The sequence below is a fragment of the Mirounga leonina genome, unplaced genomic scaffold (assembly GCF_011800145.1).
Source record: "Mirounga leonina isolate KUSES-001 unplaced genomic scaffold, KU_Mleo_1.0 Mir_168, whole genome shotgun sequence".
Lineage (NCBI taxonomy): Eukaryota > Metazoa > Chordata > Mammalia > Carnivora > Phocidae > Mirounga > Mirounga leonina.
Genome location: NW_023270426.1, coordinates 50042196 through 50056119, shown reverse-complemented (window position 1 = coordinate 50056119; position 13924 = coordinate 50042196). Strand labels below are relative to the sequence as shown.

The window sequence follows — 13924 nt, the reverse complement described above, 5'->3', positions numbered from 1 at the left end:
CTAGAACTGCTTAAGAAATTGGTATAAATGTAAAACATTCAGTACAGAAAAAGTGAATGCAATTCAGTTGTTGTATACAGTAAATATTGTGTGAAGACTAAGGCTCGGGGTGTGTGAAAGGTAAAGGGAAGGAAAGAAGAAATGAGATAAAATGTAATACCAACATCCTGTTTCTTGATCTGGGTGGTGGTTACATGGGTGTGTTCACTTTGTGAGAATTAATTGACCTATATATACTTTAGTAGACTATCTTATTTTTTTAAAGATTAAAAAAAATTTTTTTAAGTAATCTCTACACCCAGTATGGGGCTTGAACTTACAACCCCGAGATTAAGAGTTTTAGGCTCTACCGACTAAACCAGCCAAGCACCCCTAGTGCATTGTCTTATGCACAAAAAATGCTATACCAAAATTTTTTTTTTTTTTTAACCAATGGTGCTGTTTTCTACTTTCTACTCTCTCTAGTTAGTTTTGAGGAGGAAGGAGGTGATAAGCAATGGGCAAGAAGAGGGGGTGAAGGGAGTTTCAGTGTGAGTTGGCCATAGCTGTTCTTATCTAGACTATCAATTTCAGCAATCGGGAATATATTAGAGCTAAAAGAAATCTTTCTTTTTAAAATCTGACCCTTTTTTTCAATACATGCACATATATTAACACACCAAACAAAACCAACAATATACTGAAGATGCTTTTTTTTTTTTTTAAAGATTTTACTTATTTATTTGATAGAGAGAGAGAGTGAGAGCAGGAACACAAGCAGGGGGAGTGGGAGAGGGAGAAGCAGGCTTCCTGCTGAGCAGGGAACCAGATGCGGGGCTCGATCCCAGAACCCTGGGATCATGACCTGAGCCGAAGGCAGATGCTTAACGACTGAGCCACCCAGGTGCCCCTGAAGATGCTGCTTATAGAGAATTACATTCCTACATGCTTAATGATTATTAATGCAGTGATAATAGTTAGAACTGATAGTAGTTAATATAACTTATGCATGTAAGTATTGGTGACTAGAAGAAGGTAAAAGAACATTAAGAACAATCATCTGTAAGTCTGGTATATGACTTTACAGGCCTTCAAGAAGACTCTCTCTTCCTCAATTAGATATGGTAGAAACAAATCCATCCTAGATCAGTTTCCAAGATTAAATGTATTGTGAAAATAATTTTTTTGTGTGAAAATAATTTAATAGCTGACATCTAAAGTAATAAAGTTTGGATATTCTTTCTGACGTTCAAGTCTATCTCCTTCTGGACTACCCAGGGCGGTAATGGGGCAATGAGTAACACCAACCGTAATTTACCACATTTAGTTAGTGAATTTCAGGTTCTCTATCTGAAGAAAGACTTCTTGTCATTATCTCTACCCCAACGGTTAAACATTTAGAGATAGTGTTTAAAATTGCTTAGACTTTGTATGCAATATTTGTCATATTCAAAGACTCTGAAACAAAACGGGTTTGCAGAAGCATTGAAACGTGGGTATCCTGACTTCTAAGCATAGCTTCTAGCCAGTTAGCACCATGCCAAGAACTAGGGGGTCTGCAAACTGGAGAAATCAGGAGGCCCAGCAAGAGCATCGATGTGATTGTCTTAGTGCATGGCCTTGGGGCTTTCCAAACATGTTCATTGCAGAATATTTGTCTTAGCACTATGTTCTGATAATGCATTTTACTTTTTCTTTAAATGCAAATTATGTTATTACCATTATTATTAGAAATAGATAATATAGAGAGTTAAAAATTTACAATGCATAAAGGATCTATGGTGAAAAATTAATCTCTCTCCTATTCTTGTCTGCAACCTGTCTACCCAGAGACAATATTATTATTTCTTCTTATCCTTCTGGAGATACTCTATAAATACGTAAACACCTCTCTCTTAAAATATGAAAATATGTGAATATAGGTATATATACACATATATACATATATTTTTAAGCAAATTAAGGTATACCAAGCATAATGTTTTTTGCCTAACTTTTAAAAATTAATGATATGTTTTGGAGATTATTCCATATCATCCTTTTGAATGACTGCTTAGTATTCCATAATTATATGTATTCCATACATAAATTATGTATGGAATTAGTATTCCATGATAATTCCATAATTCCAGGCCCTATTATTTGCCTTTTTCTAATAAAAATAAAACTAAAGTGGTTATCTTGATACATATGCCGTTTCTCGCACTGAGTATATCTGAAGGATAAATTCCTACAACTGGAATTGCTGGATTAAAGTGTATGTGTATTTTGATAGATATGCAAAATTGTTTCCCTTAGAGATTATAACAAATTTTACTTCTGCGATTAATGTATGAGATGGTTTGTTTCTTTATACCATACCCAAAGCAGTGAGTTATCACTAATATCAGTGGTATATTATTGAAGGTTCGATTAGTATGTTGAACATCCGTTCATTTATTTAATAACCACTTATATTTCCTTTCCTATAAACTATTGTGTTCCTATATTTTGCCCATTTAAAAATGGATTGTTGGTCTTTTTTTTTTATTGACTTCAGGAGGTAAGAGATTTTAACTATGGGTTAAATAGGTTTTGTGGGGGTTAGATGCAAACCAAGTGTTATGTATGATATATTTTCTTTGTAAGATTTTTTATTTATTTATTTGAGAGAGAGTGAGAGCATGAGCAGTGGGGGAGAGGTAGAGGGAGAGAGAGAAGCAGACTCCCTGCTGAGCAGTATGCCCAGCTGGGGCTTGATCCCAGGATCCCAGGATCATGACCTGAGCTGAAGGCAGACACTTAACCGACTGAACCACCCAGGTGCCCCTGTATAATATCTTTTCTTTGTAAAAAATATATCCCAAGTTCCAAGTACTCTACCTACCCCCAAATTAACTTTTATACCCACTGGTGAGTTGGGAGCTGACTTTATTTCAGTCCTAATTTTTGCATCTTCTAACTGATTGGAATGGTTTTTATCGATATGATTATGTACTGGAAAAACCCTTAAAAATCAATAATTAAACTAAAAAAGTGAAATAATTCAGCATTTGGCAGAATATAAAATACCATGCAGAAATCAGTAACCTTCATGTCCACAAATAATAACCAGTTAAAGGATATAAAGAAAGCCCCCTTTCAGTAGCAACAGAGAAGATAAAATACTTAGGAATAAATTTAACAAGACAAGCACAAAACTGATATGAAGAAAATTTTTTGAAACTTCTAAAAGACTTAAGTAGACTTAATAAATGGAAGATAACCTTTGTTTTTAGATAGGACAACTTAATATTACAAAGATTTCAGTTGCCCCTAAATTAGTTTATAAATTTAATGCAATTCCAATAAAAACAACACATTTTTTAAAAACATTTTTATTGGAATTTTTGTTTATCTGACAGAGAGAGAGCGAGCACACAAGCAGGGGGTGCGGCAGGCAGAGGGAGAAGGAGAGGCAGATTCCTGCTGAGCAGGAAGCCCAACATGGGGCTCAATCCCAGGACCCTGGGATCATGACCTGAGCCAGAGGCAGACGCTTAATGACCCAGGCGCCCCACCAACCTATTTTTTTTATGGAACTGGACATGTTGATGTTAAAGTTCATATGACAAGACAAACATGCAGGAATAACCGGGAAAGCATTAAAAAATAAGTTATGAGGAGTCACTATTCCTATCATACATTAAAACATACTATAAAACCTCTGTAACTGAAACAGTGTGGTATTGGTGTATGAGTCAACAGACATGCCAGTGGAATAGAACAGAAAGCCCAGAAATAGACTCAAATATATGAGAAAATTAAGCATATGATAAATGTGACATCTCATAGCAGTGGGGCAGAGATAGACTTCTTTATTTTCTTTACAAATGATGCTAGGAACTGGGTAACCATTTGGAAAAAAGGTAAAATCAGATTCAAATCTCACGTCATCCATAAAAATAAATGCCAATGGGTCAGGGATCTAAATGTGAAAACTGAAACCATGCTAGAAGAAAACATGGGTGAATTTTATTTTAACTTTGGTATAAGGAAAGTCTAATCATGACTCAAAATCCAAAGGCAATAAAAAAATTGCTATATTTGACCACATTAAAAAAAATCACTTGGCATATCAAAAAATACCACAACAAAATATTTGACAGTTGAGAAACTGGTAGAAAATATTTCTGGTACATATCACAGTTAAAGAGGTAACATCTCTAGTCCATAAAGAACTCTTAAATTTGAGAGGGAAAAGACCAAAACCAGTTGAAAATGACACAATTCACAAAAGTGATGTAAAAACAGCCCTTCCACATCTCAAAAGATTTTTAACCTTACTCATAAGAGAAATGCAAAACCAAAAACTATCCTGTGATATCATTTCTCATATCAGATTGGCAAAAATTAAAAAGTATGACCTTTAATGGCTGGTAACAATGAAAATTGGTACTACCCATATAGTATGGAAAGGGGGAAAGCAGAATTGGAGGTATTCACTATGAACTCATGGTTTTATACCTATTCATATGTATCAATATACTACATATACCTACTTATGTATGCCTAAGTGAATCTATACATCTAATTCCTATCTTTGTCTGATGAGAGATCCTGGAAATAAGGACAGCCCAGTAGCAATGAGCACAACTATAGCACAGATACTGGTTTCTAGATGCCATCCTCCACTGAAAGCAATCAGGGAGGGTTCCTTGTAGAAATGGTTAAATCCAGGGTTGGAGAAGGAAAAGTACAAGATGAACCTAGAATACCTTGTTGTACCAAAAAGTAAGGGAGTGTTCAAAGGTGAAAAGAATATGCCAAAAGGATACAAGAGCCAGACTGAAGGGGCTCCCACTGATCAAATCAAAGGAAATTTGAGGATCAAAATAATTATAGTAAAGCACATTGATTAAAATGAGAATCCATGAGTTGAGTGATTTAAATAAACAAATTAATGGGAGAGAAGGCAAACTTTTTCCCTACTTGACAACTAATTAATACAGAAGGGATGATGGAATTAGAAAATCACCATTCAGGGGCCTGGGTGGCTCAGTCGTTAAGCGTCTGCCTTCCGCTCAGGTCATGATCCCGGAGTCCTGGGATCGAGCCCCGCATCGGGCTCCCTGCTCAGCGGGAAGCCTGCTTCTCCCTCTCCCACTCCCCCTGCTTGTGTTCCTTCTCTCACTGTGTCTCTATCAAATAAATAAAATCTTTAAAAAAAAAAAATCACCATTCAGCAACCATCCTGATAATAGATCAAAGCAAGAAGCAGCAGTGAGTGCTAAAACAAACAAGCCAAAGTTTTAGAAAGAATAGAATATAAATGTATTCTCAAATTATCTCCCCATAAAATAATGAGTAGTTCCAAGGGGAAAATAGTAACTTCACAGTGGAGAAATGACTGCCTTAACAAAGTGATCAAATAATAAATCAACATCACATCCTTCTTAATATGAAGCCTCAAGAAGATATATCACTTTTATGATACTTCTGCACAAACCCATCCCCTGAGCCTAATCATCAGGAAATATCAAAGTCCAATTGAGAGACTTCATAATAACTAGCCTGCACTGCATATCATGTGTTCAATACATAAAAATAAACTTTTTAACTAACTCATGTGCACATTTCCAGAGCACAATTAGCATAGATTTTTGTTCAAAAATGCAGGATATGAGAAGTCTCAGTGTAAGTGTAGCTAGTTTCTGAAGCAGGTGGTCAAAGGAGGAACTGTTTCGGCAGGTTAGCAGCCATGTTTGGGCAATTTTATTTATTTATTTATTTGACAGAGAGAGAGAGCACAAGTAGGCAGAGTGGTAGACAGAGGGAGAAGGAGAAGCAGGCTCCCTACTGAGCAGGGAGCCCGATGCAGGGCTCGATCCCAGGACCCTGGGATCATGACCTGAACAGAAGGCAGACGCTTAATGACCGAGCCACCCAGGCTCCCCTGGGCAATTTGATTTCTATCAGGGTAGGGAGAAACAGTTATGGAGAGGAAGGACATGCAAGAGCCATAGTGGAGAATTCTCAAGGCTTTATTGTCTCTTACAGGGTCTTTAAATAAAAATTTCAAGCCTTAATAAGAATCAAACTGCTCTTCAAAATTATCCTTTTGAATTTAATGCTAAATTTAAATTTTTTCCTGCTAAATTCCACTAGAGATTAAATTTGGATGTGTCATAAACTAATCCACTTCATGCAAAGAAAAAGAATTATATGTAAAAGGAAAACACTCCATGTGTTAAAGGATAATTTTCTTTTTTTTTTAAAGATTTTACTTATTTATTTATTCGAGAGAATGAGAGAGAGAGAGCATGAGAGGTGGGAGGGTCAGAGGGAGAAGCAGACTCCCCGCCGAGCAAGGAGCCCCATATGGGACTCGACTCCATCCCGGGACTCCAGGATCATGACCTGAGCCGAAGGCAGTCGCCCAAGCAACTGAGCCACCCAGGCGCCCTAAAGGATAATTTTCAAAAAAAAGATAAAATCATAACCCTTGTATGAATATAAAAATGAATACATGTTAAAGATTTTATTTAATTCACTAGTGAGGAAACTGGTAAGGTGTTAAAACTAGTTCAAAGGACAACCCAAGGATCAGATCATGAATATTAAAACAAATGTGCAAGTGGGGGCAAAACCTGTTTTCCACGGGGGCGGTGGGGATTGTCACTACACTGGCTAGAAGTCATTGGCGTATGTATAAACTAGAATTAGTTTCTACAGCTGACAAAACCAAAAGACAGCCGACAGAATGGGAGAAGATATGTGCAAATGACGTATCAATAAAGGGCTGGTATCCACAATCTATAAGGAACTTATCAAACTCAACACCCAAAGAACAAATGATCCAACAAGAAATGCGCTGAAGACATGAACAGACATTTTTCCAAAGAAGACATCCAAATGGCCAACAGACACATGAAAAAGTGCTCAACATCGCTCGGCATCAGACAAATCCAAATCAAAACCTCAATGAGATACCACCTCACACCCGTCAGAATGGCTAAAATTAACAAGTCAGGAAACGACAGATGTTGGCAAGGATGCAGAGAAAGGGGAACCCTTCTACACTGCTGGTGGGAATGCAAGCAGGTGCAGCCACTCTGGAAAACAGTACGGAGGTTCCTCAAAAAGTTGAAAATAGAGCTGCCCTATGACCCAGCAATTGCACTAACTGGGTATTTATCCCAAAGATACAAATGTAGTGATCCGAAGGGGTACGTGCACCCCAATGTTTATAGCAGCAATGTCCACAATAGCCAAACTATGGAAAGAACTCAGATGTCCATCGACAGATGAATGGAGAAAGAAGAGGTGGTATATATACACAATGGAATATTACACAGCCATCAAAAATGAAATCTTGCCATTTGCAACCATGTGGATGGAACTAGAGGGCATTATGCTAAGCAAAGTAAGTCAGAGAAAGACAATTATCATATGATCTCACTGATATGTGGAATTTAAGAAACAAAACAGAGGATCACAGGGGAAGAGAGGAAAAAATAAAACAAGACAAAACCATAGAGGGAGACAAATCATAAGAGACTCTTAATCACAGGGAACAAACAGGGTTGTTGGAGGGAGATGGGGTAACTGGAGGATGGACATTAAGGAGGGCATGTGATGTAATGAATATTATATAAGACTGATGAATCACAGGCCCGTACCTCTGAAACCAATAATACATCATATGTTAATTGAGTTTACATTTAAAAATGTTTTTTAAAAAAGGATTAGTTTCCATTGCTATCAGTCATCCACAACTTATAAAGCTGTGAAATAATTCCCATGGCATCAGATTCAGATAGCCTGAATGGATATATCCTACGGTGCATAACCGCCTGGCCCCCATAACTGTAGTTACAGTCTATCTCCAGACTAGAAGAGGCAGAGAGTTTTGGATGGCAGTGGTCGTAAGGCTAACTTCCCAATTCAGTGAGCATGTGGTTAAGGGAACTTTTTCCTTCCATCCTCAGATGATTTCAAGCAAGTTAGAAACTATACTTCTTTGGCTCACTACTTGAGTGTCGCGGAGCCCGCCGTGAAGAGGCTCATACCTGGACAAGCTAGTGAGCTACTTAATGGTCACGCAACAGCCCCCCAACTCCTCAGGGCAGCCTAAGTAAAACTGCACCTTCAAAAGGACACCGTGCAGTCGGAGTGTGTATTTAGCCCCCTTTTGGGTAGTGAGGAGGAAGTGGTTTCACGGGCGTATGCTATTCATAAATGAATCTGAAACATCGCCTAGAGTTTTGCCTTTCCATCCACCGCCCACTTGCACAAGTCTGAGTTCTTTTGCTAGAAATGATTCCCCCACGACCTTTAAAACATCACGGCTCAGGATGTGAGTTTGGGTTAGGCTCAACCAACTACAGGCTTCTTGATTCTGAAAAAAAGGAGGGTACGTTATAATTCCTAACTGCCCAGTTTGTTGCGAAATTTAAAGAAAATGTTTTGCAAATTGCGAAGAGTTACTAAAAAGATCAAATCCGCTCCTCTTTGAGGATGCTACGATGCAAGGTTCATCTCTGGAAAGAGAAGAATCTTGGCTCCCATCAAGCATCAACGGAGTTTCCGCGGAGCTGGGCCAGCGGGAGAACCGGGTGCTTCTCCGCCGGCTCCTCCCCCGTCACGCCGGCCGGGGCCCGGGTCAGAGGCGGCGGGGGCTCCGGCGCCAGGCCTCTACCGCCCGCCGCCCGCCGGGGTGAAATCCCGTGCGGGGGCGGGGCAGGCCCGGCCGCCCAGTTCCTGATTCTACAAGCGGTGCCGGGGGCTGCCGGCGCCACAGGCGCGGGCACCGTAGGCGGCGAAGGATGGGCCGGGGCGGCGCGGCGAGCCTGCCCCGAGGCCCCAGCCTGCGGCGGCCGCTCCTCCCCGGCGTGCTCCCCGTGCTGCTGCGCCTGCTACTGCTGGCGGCCCCGCCGGGCACAGGCGCCGGGGCCGGCCGGCCGCCGCACCTCGTTTTCGTGCTGGCGGACGACCTGGGCTGGAACGACGTGGGCTTCCACGGCTCGAACATCCGCACGCCGCACCTGGACGCGCTGGCGGCCGGCGGGGTGCTCCTGGACAACTACTACACGCAGCCGCTGTGCACGCCTTCGCGGAGCCAGCTGCTCACCGGCCGCTACCAGGTACGCAGCGCCCCCGGCGGCCCGCCAACCCGTCGCCGGCGCCCCGCCCCGCCCCTCCCGCGGCCGCCGCTCGGCCCTCCTGCCGCTCGGCCGGCCCGCGAGCCCCCGGCAAGTGGGGCCGGGAGGCCGGGGCGGGCGCTGGCTAGCCGGGGCCAGTTCCCCGAGCTGGGTCCAGGCGAGGCGGCTGCTCCCCCGGCCGAGCCGTCCCCGCTCCTCCGCGGCTCGCAGGCCGCCGCGGCCTCCGCGCATGCCCGCTCCAGGGCGACCCGCAGCCCCCGGAACCCCCCCTCCTCTCGGGCTTTTTCGGGCTTTCGTTTTCTGAAGGTTGGGGTGAAAGGGTTTCTAGGGGAGTGCTAATGCTGGGCCTGCCAGCCGTAGGTCGAAGGGTCAGAGTGGACTCCGCAGAGAGGCCCTGAAGACGGGCGAAGGAGGGGGAGCGGGCTGGGCACCCCGGAGTGGAGCGGAGAGAGGAGGGGAGCCGGGAACGCAGGGGCGGGGCGCCAGGTAAAGGGAAAAGAGTGTGCGCGGTGGGTGCGAGTCTGCTCGCCTGCAAACCCAGCGGTCCTAGGTTAGGACTGTCCGATCACAGATTCATTTTTCCAGTTCTCAGCACAGCGAACCTACCCAGGTTGATTTTTCTTGGGCTGCTGATACTCCTTTCTGATTTAACCTTGTGTTCAGTGCTTCTGAGCACCTTTATTATCTATTTATCAATGAAGTATAATGGCATATAATATCCTATCATCTTCAGGGGTGCATCATAGTGATTCTATATTTTTATACATTATGAAATGATCCCCATAAGTCTAGCTATCATTTATCACCATACAAAATTACAGCATATTATTGGCTATATACCCAATGCTGTACATTATACCTTCATGACTTATTTTTTATCTAGAAGTTTGTACCTCTGAATCCTCTTTGCCCTTTTCACCTGCCCCGCAACCCCTCTCCCCTCTGGAAACCAACTGTTTCCTGTATCTATGGATCTGTTTGTTTTATTTTGTTTGTTCATTGTTTTGGTTTTAGGATTTCACACATAAGTGAAATCATATGGTGTTTGTCTTTCTCTGACTTCCCTTCGCATTATACCCTCTACGTTCCATCCATGTTGCGACAATGGTAGGATTTCATTCTTTTTTTATGGCTGAGTAATATTCTGTGTTTTATATCTATATCTACATGCATACATATATATGACATCTAATTTTATCTATTCACCTATGGATGGACGCTTAGGTTGCTTCCATATCTTGGCTATATTGTAAAGAGTGCTGCAGAGAACATAGGGGTGCATAGATCTCCTCAGATTGGTTTGCCCTTTTCTTCTGATAAGTATCCAGAAGTGGAATTGCTGGGTCATGTGATAGCTCTAGCTTTAATTTTCTGAGGAACATCCATACTGTTTTCCCTAGTGGCTGTACCAATTTACATTCCTATCAACAGGGCAGGAGGGCTCCATTTTCTCCACATCCTCACCAACACTTGTTATTTCTTGTTCTTTTGATACTAGCCAGTCTGACAGATGTCAAGTGATAGCTCACATTATCTCTAAAAGCTTTTCTTTAACAACTTCTCTGTAGTTAACAGAGATATGTATACTCGTAGAGTGTGCACTTATGTTAGATAACTAAGAATATCCAGAACATTTGCACGGTGCTTCACTGTTTTTAAAGTTAATTCTTGAAATAGCTCATGAGGTAGCTGTAACTTTTAATCCCCTTTTACAGATAAGGAAATAAACTTGTAGAAGTTCGATTACATGTTAAGAATCACACAGCTAGAAAGTGGTAATACTGGTCTTGTGCCTCTCCTGTATCCACTAGTCATCTCAGGCCCATAAAATTGTATCCTTTTTGCTTAATCTGACTGAGATTGCTGATTTTATAAGATCCTGATGTGATTATGGCTATTATATTAAATACAATAAATGGTTACTGTTCCAGAACACAAGCATACCTCCTTATACCTGTATTGTTTATTCAACAAGCACATTTTGAGCCCTTACTGTGCAAGTCACGGGATATGCTTGAACCTTGCCCTCCTCAGTCTGTGTTCATGTAGCCTCTCTGATCAACCGTAGCCTTGTTGTCCAAAGATCAAGAGAAGGGAGGGTTTATTTGCAATAAAGATTTCCACAGTGATCCGAAGACTTGTAGAAACAGAAAGGATAGAGTTTTACTACAGGACTGAGAAGTAGCTGTCGCCCAGGTTTCCATGAAGGTCAAGGATGGCTCCCTTCACCAGCAGCCCTAAGTACTTTCCACAGGTCTAGCCTTGGCTGCAAGGGGTAATCAGGAATCCGTGCTTTAAGAATGATCTCACCCTGGACACTTAGTAGGAGTAAAGGCGCATTTGAGTAAAGAAGAAAGGAGAGAATGCAAGGTCTGCCCCCAATAGTTCTGCATTTGCTCTGAAGTAAGAGAACTGAACTCAAATTGCAGAAGAATGGGAGGGCCATTCATTTCTCTGACTTCCTCCCTTCCAACAGATTTGAACAGGAAAGCAAATACCATACTTTAAGAAACTTGTTCTTATAATTGGCTGCTTTTGTCCCCTAACATCCTTCTCTGCCAGTCACCACCATTCCATCTTGGAGAAAAAAACGTGTGTAGAGTACCCTGTAGTTAAGAAGTGAAGGAAGGGGCGCCTGGGTGGCTGAGTTGGTTAAGCGACTGCCTTCGGCTCAGGTCATGATCCTGGAGTCCCGGGATCGAGTCCCAGGATCGAGTCCCGCATCGGGCTCCCTGCTCGGCAGGGAGTCTGCTTCTCCCTCTGACCCTCCTCCCTCTCGTGCTCTCTGTCTCTCATTCTCTCTCTCTCAAATAAATAAATAAAATCTTTAAAAAAAAAAAAGAAGTGAAGGAAGGGTAGAAGTTGCGAACTTCAAAACAGTTCAGAGACCACTCACTGTAGCAGGCTAGCCTCCCTAAACATTTTGCTTGACTTTTCTCCTGCTTTATTCTGAGTTGAGGAGGCCCAATTACAAATTACCTCAGGCTAGCAAGCGTCCTTTTTTAAAGGAGCCAACACTTAAGGGAGAACTAAGGAGCTTCATTGCCCTCAGATACTATATACTGATAACCATTCTGAGCACTTTACACTTTGATTCATTGACTTCTCTCAGCAACCCGGTGAGGTAGGTACTACTTTTATCCCTATTTGATAACAAGGAAACCAAGGCTGGAAGAGGGTAAGAACCTTGCCCGAGGTCACAGGGCTGGTAAGTGGTGGACCAGGACGTGGCCAGGCAGCATGGCTCTAAAACGACTACATTGTGTTGCCTACTTGAAATTATTAAAAATATCATCACAAGAGCTGCCTCAGATTTACTAAATGATCCATTATTTTTGGACATTTAGGTCATTTCCAAACATCTCAACAACAAAAAGTTAACCCATATTGTTTCAAGTTAGGAATTGCCTATGTTAAATGGGAAATGAAAATGGGGGAGAGGTTTTATTTCTGAACGAGTCATGTGTTGTGCAATATTTTAGTCACTAAAATGAGGAAATTTGTTGACTATTTAAAAATAGGTACTTGAAAGAACTACATAATAGTTCTGTGAACTTAACAATCGCCTTTAGTAGAATATTTAGAGACCCATCCTGCCCATAGTCATGTAACTTTAGAAAAGTGTAAAGTGATAACTAAGCCTAGCCTGATTGAACTTAGTTTCCCCAAATTCTGAGTTTTAGGTTTTTGGCTTATTAAAGTATTTGGTGAAGAGGACTGGTTGGGAATAATGAGATGTGGGTTCCAGTGTTCACCACGTGAGTCTTCACACTCTGACTAGCTGGACATCATTTTCCACATCTGTAAAATATGGAAGCTGGGCTGAACACCCTGGCTCTTCCTAGCTCTACATTTCTTTGACTCTAAGGCCCTGTGTCCCTTAGAGCGGGTTTCTTTTTCTTTCTTTTTAAAAAAATTTTTTATTGTCATGTTAATCACCATACATTACATCATTAGTTTTTGATGTAGTGTTCCATGATTCATTGTTTGTGCATAACACCCAGTGCTCCATGCAGAGCGTGCCCTTTTTAATATCCATCACCAGGCTAACCCATCCTCCCACCCGCCTCCTCTCTAGAGCGGGTTTCTAACTTGGCAAATGTACCTGATCATAGCTACTGACCCCATCTAGGGGCGGGAAGAGAAATTACTCCTTTTCAGCGCGCTATGCGCCCTACAATGTTGCTGCTTATTTGGCCAGAATTTGTTTCAACAGGAACATGAACCCAGCCTTTTATATAGAGACATGTAATTGTTCAGAATCCTCACATATGAACCTTTTTAAACCTGCATACTTTGGTGAAAAATGCATGGAGTTTGATAAAGCGGGGAAGAGGGAGATTGATCGGAAGAGGAGGTAAATGGTTATTGGTAAATTCAGGACTAGAATTCAGGTCTCTGTACGCTGTTCTTCTCACAATCTTATGACTCATTCATTCCTTATTTAAAAAATATTTTTGATATATATTTTGATGTATATTTGAATAGAAAACACAATGGTTTAAAAACTGAAAAGTTACTGAAAATCTCCTTATGTACATACACACACACTGTTTTGTTCCTTAGGCATCCGGCTCCCCATCTTTGAAGGCAAACTGTGCTATCTGAATTGTATATGTATATCTTTCGTAAAGTATTTTATGCATACACAAGCAAATACATACGTGGATATTACCTTTCTTTTTATATGGATGGTAGCATACTCTTCACATGTTTGTTTTATTTTACATTTGAAATAATTCCACGTTGTTAGTAAAAGAGCATTCTCAATTTTTATGACTGTATAATATTTTGTTGAGTGGATATATGATAATTTATTTAAC

The 13924-nt window shown here is 41.3% G+C and overlaps 1 protein-coding gene across 2 annotated transcripts in view; it reads left to right on the top strand.

The window, feature by feature from the left end:
* Window positions 1–8650: 8650 nt before the first annotated feature.
* ARSB (arylsulfatase B) overlaps window positions 8651–13924 on the top strand; it is a 166457-nt gene continuing 161183 nt past the window's right edge. The window contains exon 1 of one of the 2 annotated variants that reach the window (XM_035014718.1): window positions 8651–9083. In XM_035014718.1, coding sequence (XP_034870609.1) covers window positions 8766–9083 — 318 coding nt within the window. In that variant the 5' untranslated portion in view covers window positions 8651–8765. The remainder of the gene's footprint in view (window positions 9084–13924) is intronic. The other variant, XM_035014717.1, reaches the window with a different exon arrangement.